General features: G+C 37.8%; 1 protein-coding gene across 1 annotated transcript; it reads right to left on the bottom strand.

Moving 5' to 3' along the window:
* Positions 1-162: 162 nt before the first annotated feature.
* On the bottom strand, positions 163-3,564 carry LOC109096545 (basic leucine zipper and W2 domain-containing protein 1-B). The gene is made up of 12 exons (XM_019110145.2): positions 3,421-3,564; positions 2,915-2,988; positions 2,399-2,575; positions 2,219-2,313; positions 2,033-2,098; positions 1,799-1,934; positions 1,610-1,719; positions 1,331-1,501; positions 1,088-1,234; positions 781-919; positions 567-689; positions 163-493 (listed from the first exon to the last, which is right to left on the bottom strand). Exons 2-12 carry the CDS (start codon positions 2,976-2,978, stop codon positions 465-467), a joined length of 1,257 nt encoding a protein of 418 aa, XP_018965690.1. The 5' UTR covers positions 2,979-2,988; positions 3,421-3,564; the 3' UTR covers positions 163-464.
* Positions 3,565-11,790: the final 8,226 nt, after the last annotated feature.

The following is an 11,790-nucleotide window of genomic DNA, read 5'->3' as shown; positions in this document are numbered from 1 at the left end:
AAACCTGCTGTGTTTATGGCTTTCAAGATGGCCCTCAACTGTGTATGCTAATGTTCAAAAAGGATTGTTTCTCTCAATTAAACTACTTATGACAGACATATAAACCTAAATGAGTACAAGCACTATAACACGTCAAGAATTAGAGAACTACTGAAGACAGACTTAAACAATATTCTTTATTTTTATAAGTCAAGTTACACTGGTGTTATTGTACATGAACATCCAGAACAATTTCACTAACATCTTAAAAAGGTCTTAGACAAGAGTTCCATAGATGTGAGAACAACTCATTCTTCCTTGATATTGACTGCAACCTTAAAAAAGGTAACAATTCTTGCTAAAAGGACTTTAAAAACAGTCATGTTAATTAATCACTTAAGTGATCTAGACCAAGCAACTTAATTACAAGATAAACAGTTCTGACTGTAGATGGTTCTCATTCCAGAAGCAACCTGGCTTCCGTCTCAGTCCGTTTCCTCCTCAGACTCCGATTCTGAAACAAGAGTGTCATTTCTTTAATATTTGAACGACAAAGAAACACATGTTTAATTGTAACTGATACTCACCCTCTTCAGCATTTTTCAGCCACTCCACAAACTTCTTCATCTGCTCCAGGAAGACACTCTTTCCTTTGGCTAGGTGAGCTTCAGTATACCACTTAAGAACAGCCTCTTCACTCAAAACATCCACTGAAGGAAGAGTTTAAAGTTTGAGAAAAGGTTTAGCGACAATCCTAAATAAACCTCTAGAATCACACATTCAGCAATTCAGAAATGCTACCTTTATAGAGCAGCAAAACAATCTTCTGGAAGGCTTTCATGAAATGGATGTTGTCATAACAATACTCTTGAACTCTCAGCAGCAGAGTGAGCTCAGACAGGCCCTGTGTGGTGAAGGCCTTCAGAAGGGGGCTGTGTTGCTGAGAACGAGAAACAGAACCAACGGTAAGGAATTAAGTTGGTCATAATGCTAACAAGGCCATTGGTATTGACTGATAAAAACAACGAAAAAGCAAATTGGTTGTCAGTGACCAAAACAAGGTTTAGGCATGTTAACTTGGTTACTTTCTTCCATGCTCAATGCTTACCTTCAAGTGTTTAATGGCTTGTTCAGTGACCAGTTCCTCTTTCTTATTCCATTCCACTGAGCCCATGATGCTGGCCCACATGATACAAATCACCATCTGCTCAGAGATGCCACTCTTTTTCATTTCTTCCTTGCCATACACAATGATTTCATGACAAATTGGAGATTGACAATCGCTCATTAGTCTTGAAATCACAACGTAACTTGATTCAGAATTGACACAAGTAGAAGCGTCTTCACATACCTCTTTAAAAGAAACCCCTTGAGACATCTGCTCTTGGAGCTCTTTCTGAAGCTCCTTGCGAGCTCCTAAGGACTGCTGGTTGCGTGCAAAATCAGAGAGCTCCTTAAGCCCAGCATCAGTGAAGTATTTTGAGAAGTGGTCATAGCTTCGCTTGTTCACTGGAAACAGCTCCTGCAACAGAAGAGACAATGACAGGCTATGAGTAGAGGTTAACCATAATAGACCTGTCAGTGTTAAATTGCACAAGTTCACTCATGCTATCAATGCATTAAGACTCACCATCAACCTGTTGTCCATGCCAACCTTACGCAGACTGGCAGCCACAGAGTTAATGTCCTTCTCATTGATCCACATTTTAAACAGCTTCACAGCAAAGGCTGGAGACACACCTATTTAAAGTAACACCACATTTAGTATAAAAACAAGGAAATCTGGAAAAAGCCTAGCATGACCAAGTGTCAGACATACCGTCTTTGACCAAGTTGTCATTAAAGAGGCTGCTAAGGATTGAAGCTGATAGGCTACCATTAGCCAGTAAAATGCCAGTGAGCATGGCAAGCTTGTTACGCTCAGACTCACTGAACCCTTTTAAAAACAGGAGCAGCTGGGAAAAAATAAAATAATAAATAAGTCACAATCTTGGTTCTTTGATTTTTAACTAAAGCTAAAGTGTTACAGGCTGAAATTTTAGGTCCAAATTACCTTTTTAATCTCCTCTTCAAAACCTTTCTCCAGGTACTTGTAACGCCGGATTAATTTGTTAAAAACCTAAAAATCAGGCAAGATTAAAAGTTAATTTGATATTAACTCCATTAGACCCCATTTTCATCTTTAGACCCTGTTCTGGAAGCACATTGCTAATAGACCTACTAAGAACTTTAAAAATACCTGAGCATATGCTTTCATGGTCTTAACATCTTCTGGTGCGGTGAAGAGACAGAAGTTAGTCCGAGTCATGTCGTCGGATAAGGCACCTCCCGGAGCTAGTGGGAACAGAGACACAAGCTCTAGTTAAACTATGCTTCACAGTCGAAACAAATGAGCTCCAATAATCCATCACCCTCTTACCCAGCATTCCACCAGCCACCAGGATATCAAACAGGGTTTCTGCATAGCGACGATAATCGAGCTTGGCTCCAGAGGAATCGAGGAATTTGGCAACAGCCTCTAAATCAGTGCCAGTTTGATTTAAACCTTGTACAATGCTCTCCTGAAACTGTGTAGGGTCAAATCTCTCCTTTTCATCTGTGGAGAAGGAAGGAGGCAGAAGAAAATTAGATGTAGTGTTCAGTAGAGTGCCTGGACTGGGGGTCATAAGGCCTCAGTAACTATACGGTTTAGAGTAAAGGCCAAAAGAACATATACTAGCTCACTAACATCATTTCAAACATCTATTTAAATATTAATTAGGAAAGCTGAATTATATTCAGCTAATTCTGGAATTTTGTAATGCTGGCAGATATCACACACACAAAATTCAGCCAAGTAGTATCTACATAGTGAACATTTTCAAGGGCATGTGGTAAGTTATGGTCCAGGGCAAGCTGGCACGTGACAACTGGTCCCCTAAAAATAAAAACAAACCTCTTTTTCGAGTCTTAAAACGCTGGCCTGTTAGCGTTGGTTTCTGCTGCTTTTGATTACTCATAAAAGACACCCTAAAAAAGGAAACAGATAACTTTAGCGCATTTCACGTGGGAACAAACTCGATGTACAGTTGAGAAAGACGAGAAAGGACCATCTCGGAAAAGTTAAAGTTAAGTTACTCTTAACAGGGGGGAAAACGCGTGCATTGTGATAGTTGTTACAACTGAAAACTATCTAGATTAAAACAGAATGAGTGAGAACAGGAAAAAAAACGATGTTCTTTTACATTTAACAACGTTCTAGGATTTCATAAACCCTCTGACGCTGTTCAGTAACATGGATCAGAAAGTAACAGGTTACTCGCTACAACTTATTACTAAACATAAAATAGGACAAAAAAAATTCAAGAAGTTTTAAACATGAATCCCTGGGTCAATTACATTAAAGAAGGTATAAAATAAGCTCACCTAAAAAATTGTACAAGAAGACCAAGCAACGCTTACCGAAATATGAATAAAGACAACTGGTTACAGGTAGAACCGAGGCTATAATCACGAGCACAGCCCACTTCTCCTCACACGAACTCAGCGCGAGCTTGATAAACCTTCAAAAAGCCTGTACTAGTTCAACTGCGGAGGGGGGACCAGTGACGACGAATGCGGAAAAAAAGGTATAAAAGCAAGTGGCTCTGTTTTATTAGATTTTTTAATTTAAAAATAGTACTTGAATATAACCATGCAGTTTTAAAAAATAAGATTTTTTTTAATATTTTGAAAAATATTACGTTACATCTAAATCGGACCCCCCTCCCTGTCCAAATATAAATCACTCGGTTTCCGGATTTTGTAATCATGAATCATAGCTGAACCTTTGGTTACCCAATACCCTCTTGTACGTACTTCCATCTACGAGGTAGTAGATTGTGTAGCCTATTTTATTTATTTTTATTTTTTAAACAAAGATCATGTTGATAATTTAGAGGTCTTAGAAATGTATCAGATATAATACATGGCTTAAATAGGTTTAAAGGTCTCATATAGGAACTTGTGGGTTCCAAGTTCCTCAGAGAACAGAAGGATTCCTAGAGGTTTGTCAGATCAGAGGATTCTGTCAGTGAGGTGATCAAGAACCCCAAATGGTGTCTTTCATTTTTATGGTGTAGTGTTTTAATTTTGTCTTAGTTAATTTATATTCATGCCTATTTAAACAAACAAACAAACAAACAAACAAACAAAAAAAGAGTTAAAATAATAATAAAAAATAAAATAATATTCTATAAAGAAACATAATACGTCACATTATGAGTCAACACCTGGCAAAAGATCTTGTGTTGTTACGCAACCTTTCCTGGAACAAAATGTCTTTCTCAACACTTTGCTGGGTCACATGACAGAAACATATAAAACTTGATTCCAGTAATTGTGACTGAGGTCACTGAATCCTTCAAATGTGTTTCACTGAAACCTAATTTTAACAGAGATAAAGATTCTGTATTTCAGAGCCTGTCAACACTAAAAGGATTTAAATAGTTTGACTTTTCCTTGTAAGTACTGTATGAACTTATATATAAAAATTACTCTCATGATGCCTACAGTTGAGTCCAAAAATATTGGCCCCCTTGGTAGATATGATCAAAAAAGACTGTAAAAATTCATCTGCATTGTTAATCCTTTTGGTCTTTTATTTAAAAAATTCACAAAAATGCATCCTTTCATTGGAAAATAAGAATTTAAAATGGGGGGAAATATCTTTATGAAATAAATGTTTTTCTCTAATACACATTGGCCACAATTAATAGCCCCCTTTTATTCAATACTTTTTGAACCTCCATTTGCCAGTTTAACACTTCTAAATTTTCTCATATAATGCCTGATGAGGTTAGAGAACACCTGACAAGAGATCAGAGACCATTCCTTCATCCAGAATCACTCCAGACCCCTTAGATTCCCAGATCCATGTTGGTGCTTCTCCTCTTCAGTTCACCACACTCATGTTCTATAGGGTTCAGGTCAGAGGACTGGAATGGCTATAGCAGAAGCTTGGTTTTGAGCTCAGTGACCCATTCTGTGTTGTTTTTGAGGTTTGTGTTTGGGTTATTGTACAGTTGGATGATCCAAACATGGTCCATTATAAGATTTCTAACAGAGTCAGTCACTTACTGAATTTTTATCTGTTGGTATTTGATATAATCCATGATGCCATGTATCTAAACAAGATGTCCAGGACCTCCAGCAGAAATATAGGCCCACCACATCAAAAAAACAGCAGTATATTTCATTGTACACATGGGGTACTTTTTTTCTCTGTGTTCACCAAACCCATCTTGAGTGTTTGCTGCTAAAAAGCTCATTTTTTAGTTTCATCTGATCATAGAAGCCAGTCTCATTTGAAGTTCCAGTCATGGCTGATAACTGAATATGCTTTAGTTTGTTTTTGAATGAGCTAGGAGAATTTTTCTTGAAACCCTCCCAAACAACATCTGTTGATGTAGGTTCTGTTTGACAATTTTTTTAAAGGTTTTCTGAACCAGAGACTCAACTATTTTCTGCAATTCAAAACTCTCCTTCTCACCACACATTAGGACGATATAGACACACGTCCTCTTCCACGCAGTTTCTTAACATTTTCTGTTGATTGGAAATTCTTAATTATTTCCCTGATGGTGGAAATGGGAATTTTCACTGCTCAAGCTCTTTTCATAAAGCCACTTCACCAATTTGTGAAGCTCAATTATCTTTTGCTGCACATCAGAAATATATTCTTTGGTTTTTCTCATTGTAATGGACGATTAAGGGAATTTGGGCTTTATTTTCCCTCCTCTTTATATTTCTGTGAAACAGGAAGCCAGAGCTGGATGATTTCATGTTTATAATCTCAAAATTGTGAATATGAATGGGAATATACTTCAGAGATATTTTACTCATAAGAATTTATAGGGGGGCCAATAATTGTGACCAACGAGTATTTGAGAAAAACATTAATTTCATAATGATATTTCCCCCCATTTTAAATTCTTATTATCCAATGAAAGGATAGATTTTTGTGATTTTTTTAAATAAAAGACCAAAAGGATTAACAATACAGATGAATTTTCACAGCCTTTTTTTATCATATTTACCAAGGGGGCCAATATTTTTGGCCTCGACTGTATGTGTGACTTTTTCATACAAAACACAGCTAGTTTAAGACATTTAATGACATTTTGTATGTGTTGTGTAAACGTTCTTGAAAAGACATGCCCTGTCTTATTTAGCATTTGTTGTTATTATAAGACTAAGTTGGTATCGTACACACAATGTAGAACAACCACAAAAGAAAAACAAATAGCTTACTCAGCATTTTGATTTCTAGTTTGACAGAAAGTTCTGTTCATTTTAAAAACACACCCAGTGCTTCATGTGTTCTTTGCCATCCTTATTCCCAAAGGCAATAAAATCAGAATGCTCTCATTCATCTGACACACATGACCACAGACTTTACACAAAACACCTGTTCAGACTTTCTCAGCCTGTAGTATCATGGGCTCTGTTGCTCACTGTAAAAAATGGATGTGAATTTAACGATAAAAGACTGTAAAAATGCTACAGTAAAAACCTTTTAAATTGTTAACGGTAAATACCCCTGCTATTAACAGTGAAAAACTATATCGGACATTACATGTAATTTTACGTAGTATACTGTTTTTGGAAATGAAAAATACTGTATAATTTACAGTGAATAACCATAAATTGACATTCCCAGAATTCCTTGTTACATTTAAAATTTTATGGGTTTTTTTTTGTTTTAGTTTTTTTTTATATATATATCTACGGTTCTTCTTAGTTTCTTTCTTATCAGATTTGTATATTAGGGTTGTATATGTTACACTTAATGTTGTTAAATAAATGTTTATTGCATTATTTCAGTTTCATGTGTTACCCCCCTCCCCCATTGTTCCATTGCAATTCTGCACTCTTACACAATTAGAATAGTTGTTGTTTTTAGTTGTTGAACAAAGGGACCAATGATTATCAGCAAACAAGGAATGGTGTGTTTAATGAATAACTGACAACTAAAGCCCAAAGTATACTTTGTTTTTGTATGTGTATGCTAACGTATGCATACAGTTGAATGCGTAGCCTTTCAAAGTATACTCCTCCTGCTTTCCACACAGAAGGGCTCATCCCTTTGCCCTAATCCTTCAAAGGCTTTACCCTCCGGAGTGAGAGCTTTGAAGGTTGTACTGGTCAAAAAAGTTATTTTTTTGGAACGTACTTCTGTGTCATCTTAAAAAGACGATCAAGGAGAATGTGCCTTCGTCTCACTTTTTGTCCGCTGGTTGATCCCCAAAAAACACGCTGAACGATGAGTAGATTGTGCAAGCTGTGCCTTTATCTATTTATTTATTCAAGGCCAGTGGATATTACTTAATAAGAAATTGGTTTTAAATGAATACATTTTGCCTATGCATAATTATGCCTATGCCATGTAGTTCTAAATTATTTATTTGTTCTCATACACATTTTGTCATGCATATAATACACTTATTTGTTCATTTTATTGGCCTAATGTATTAATTTCGTTTGCAAAAAGTCCACCACATTTTTACCTTACCTTACTATGTTCATTAGTGGTGTTACCATTATCCTGGCTCAACATGTCAAACAAATTCTAATGGGTTCCATTACAAATACCATTAAAATCATAAGAAAATTAGTGCATTTGAACTTTTCGCTCTTATTCCAGTAGGCCCTAAATTATACTTTGCCCCTTGTAAAGATGAAATTAAATCTTGCTGTAATATTTTGATATTAATAACAGAAATCCACAAGAATGGTATGGCATGTAAATCATTTTATTAATTGAAGCTCTGTAAAATACACTCCCACTGCCAAAAACCACAGTTTATAGAGCTTTAAACTCACTTGCAATCATCTGCTCCAACATTTGCAAAAATACATCCATTTGCAAAGGGCCACTGTGTTAGAATAGATGACATCTCAGAAGGGTTCCAAAGGCTTGGGCGACATGCAGCAATTGGAAAAGCTGCTTGAGCAATACAAGTGTGCCATATCAGAATAAAAGCACCAGGAAAGGGGTTGGCACCATGCTATTACAATCAGAAGCTGTACCCATCTATAATACTACAAACGATCTGTGATCACACTGGAAGGTTTTTGGATGTTTTTGTGGGTTACCTGTTCATGTACCTGTGGGTTCTGTCCATGACTCCAGAGTGTTAAAAAATTGTGATATGTATAGAAGAGCCCTTTACCCACCACATACACATTTTCTTCTAGGGGATGGGGGCTATCCATGCATCCAATAACCCATTTCAACCCTAACACCTTACAAAGAGCCAGTAAGAAATCCTGGCAGACGGGCCATCTGTGTGATCTGGAGAATCACAGAACGGCCGGTGTCCTGACATTTTATCCTACCCGTTAGATTTTCCTACCAGGGTTAACTGCGCATGCTCACAGCAATATTGCGTTCTTTTTTCTCATGCTGAATAACTATATTTAATGTATTTGCATTACTGTAAGGGTAGGTTTAGGGTTGGGGTAGGTATAGACTTTAATAAAACACAATCTAATACGTAGAAAAAATTATTTATTGATGGTTTCCTGTAAATGTATCCCTTCTTGCTTCAACCGCGAATATAACACATAATTACTGTATTTGCATTACTGTAAGGGTAGGTTTAGGGTTATGGTATGTGTAGATGTTAATAAACCATAATTTTATTGGCAGCATTTTCCATTGTCGAATTGTACTACCCACTGTTTTAATGGGAGGTAGGAAAATCTGACAGGGTAGGACAAATCGACAGAACACCGGTACTCCAAGACGGCCGGCAGGCCGGCCCACCACCCACGCAGTCATCACCTGTTTTTTGACCCCACTAATCTGTTTCACACTCCAGTACTGTAGGTGGCAGCAATGCACCTTAAGTTGGATGCCAGCTGCACTGGCCGTGGCCGCCAAGTAAGGAGAAGAAGTAGAAGAAGAGTAGGAAGAAACCAACAGCAAAGATGTTAGATAGAAGAAGCATAGAAACAAACAAACAGTATGCATAACGTGGCCGCGGGTAAAAAAACGAAAGAAAAGTGCCGAGAAGTGCTTGATCCGAGAAACTGATACTCTGCCTGATTCTGCATTTCAAGAACTTAGCAAATGCTTGCTCAGGTTTGACAGCAGAGCAACAGCTGTCAATTTGCAGTCTGAGTTAAAGTGTTTGGCAGCTCAGTGGGCACGGCTTAAAATGTCTGCACTTGAAGAGTACAAAGTCAGGATGGTAGGGGGTGGCTGTGATGATGACGAAGAAAACACAGATGTACTAAACAAACCTTCAAATCTTATAAGGAATACCCAGTCTGTTGCTATCAAATTCTGAAATGCTACAACCTCTTCACAGATGCCTATCATATCCTTGGCTGGGGATACAGGTACCTCCATACTCTGCCTGTGACACAGGTAGCCTGTGAGAGAACTTTCTCTGTTCTCAAACACATCAAAAGTCGAATAAGAAGCACACAGTCACAAGAACACCTGGAAGCATTCATGCTTATGACCACAGAGAAAGATTGACTTGATCATAGACAGAGTTGCAGAAAAAAAGCAACCCGTTGAAGAAAATCCTTATCCCCCAACATTGAGTAAAATGCCATTGCTGGATTGTTTTTTTTTAGGTGAGTATTCAACCTCCATTTCTATGTGAGTATTCAAGTTAAACTGTATATTAAAACCTCTTTACTTTGTGATTTATCATATAAATCATACAGTACTATGTGTTGTGTGTTTCAGATACCCGTTTTGTATTGGTTCAGCCAGAGGGACTGCAGTGTGTTGAGACCTCCATTTCTATATAAGTATTCAAGTTAATCTAGAATAATATGCTTTTAACACAACATCTAGTCAACATCAGTGCTATTGCTATAATTTGGATGGTATAGTATCATGAGCCACAATTAAAGTCTTGTGACACTCATGCCAGGCGTTATTGTTGTTGTTGTCGAGTTTCCGCGCACCGATTGCTTTGGGCCGGGCCTAGTCAAAGTCCAGGGCCGTTTTTTAGTCCCAGTCCGTCCCTGGGTGTAGGAGACACAGTTACTCCACTTGAAGAAGCCCTACAAGGTTGTGCTAATCAACAGGAGACTACTGCCATGACACTCTGTGATGCACTTGCTGCCCAGATGTCTGTACCCTTACATATCCCCACAGATCAAGAAGAACATGATTATTTTTAAGTTAACACTTCTAATTTCAAACCCTCACAAAGAGAAATGCATGTTTGACCTGGTTCAGCATGAAACTTTCATTTAGCTTTAGCTCTTTACACTGTAAATACCTACATGGAGAAGTCTCATTTTTACAAAATATATTGTCCATAATCCATCAAAACTGCTGTGTTAGAATTATCAATGTTCTCGCTGATTTATATTGTAATTTACCTTCTGGCTGGTTTCATGTATGTGTTTACACAAAACATACTGCCTACTGAAACTGCATATAAATAAAATACTTTCCACAGCTGTAATCATTTATATCATAATTACTAGCAAATGAAAATTCATATAGTACATATTAATACATATATGCTTCACAGACAAGGCTTAGCTTCAGCCAGGCTATACATTGGTTAAATTAGGATATTTAAGGCATTTTTATAAAAAGCATTAAAAAAAAAAAAAAAAAAAAAAGGGCAAGTTATATTCAGTTAGGACAGCAACATTCATTTTAGTCTGGGGCCTTGTCTGTAAAACAGGGCAACAGAACATGAATGGCTGTGATATGAAATAGAAATATCTTAAATAAAGCAAAACCTAATACAGCCAATAGAACAGACCAAATGCTTTCTAAATTTACATTTTATTGACAAGTTTTCAAAAAAGAATGAGACCATTCACTTCTTTCAGCAGCAGCCCTTTCTCTTTCTTCCTCTCTGGCTGCCTCGGCCACAAGGAAGTCTAAAACAGATCCTGTCCTCGTTCTCTCCTTCCTGACAGTTGTAGGAGAGGTCTCAATTGAAGGTCCTGCAACTTCATCCTGAGTGGATGAAGCAATAAGAACAGGAGGTGCAATAGATGGCCTTCCACCTATTGCTTCATCCATCAGAATGCAGCTGTTACGTGCATTAGGCAGGGTCTGGTTCCTCACTAAAGCTAAACAGGCAAGAGCCTGTTCAGTACACTGGTGGGAGACCATTTGTGAAAATGTAGCTTGCTGTTGCAGCTAGTTTTAATCCAGCCAGCAGGATTTGAACCCTTTCACTGGTTTGAATGGGTTCAAAAGTCATAGTGTAATGAAGCGTACTTTTGACTGTGAAAAGGAGTATCCTTCAGATGAGGCATTAAACTGGCCTCCTGACATTGTTGTCATGAATTCCCCACCTCAATTAACAGTTTGATTTTGTTTTCTTTTTGAAGCTGGTAGCACATTCTGATGGCTGGCGGGCCGTTGTGAACAACTAGCTTGCTGCTGGAGCTAGTTTTAGTCCGGCCAGTAGGTGGTGCTCACAAGAGCCATTAAACTGGCCTTCTGACATTCTGTTGTCATTAATTCCCCACTTTCAATATGTACTTAACCTAATTGTTTAGGCAGGTACCCAGGCCCAGCGCCAGGACACACGACTTGGGGGGACTTTTATACTTCTTAGAGGGGCTGATCCTTGAGAATATTTGTTTTTTTTTTTTAAAAGCAGTAGCATATTCAGATGGCTGGTAGGCCATTGTGAAATACTAGCTTGCTGCTGGAGCTATTTTTAATCTGCCTAGCAGGGGGTGCTCATTCCCGGACTTGTATGGGTCCAAAATTTTAGTATAACAATGCAGACTTCAGACTGTAAAAAGCCAGTGTACTGACCAGGCTCTGGCCTGCTTAGCTGTAGTGAG

The sequence above is a fragment of the Cyprinus carpio genome, chromosome B9, assembly GCF_018340385.1.
Source record: "Cyprinus carpio isolate SPL01 chromosome B9, ASM1834038v1, whole genome shotgun sequence".
Classification (NCBI taxonomy): domain Eukaryota; kingdom Metazoa; phylum Chordata; class Actinopteri; order Cypriniformes; family Cyprinidae; genus Cyprinus; species Cyprinus carpio.
This window is presented reverse-complemented; position numbering and strand designations above follow the sequence as displayed.

Coding starts and splice junctions, on each gene's coding strand:
- LOC109096545 (XM_019110145.2), bottom strand. CDS start 2,978: ATGAGTAATCAAAAGCAGCAGAAACCAACGCTAACAGGCCAGCGTTTT. Junction 1,502..1,609: donor GCATGGACAACAGGTTGATG/GTGAGTCTTAAT, acceptor CTTCTGTTGCAG/GAGCTGTTTCCAGTGAACAA. Junction 920..1,087: donor AAGCCATTAAACACTTGAAG/GTAAGCATTGAG, acceptor TCTCGTTCTCAG/CAACACAGCCCCCTTCTGAA.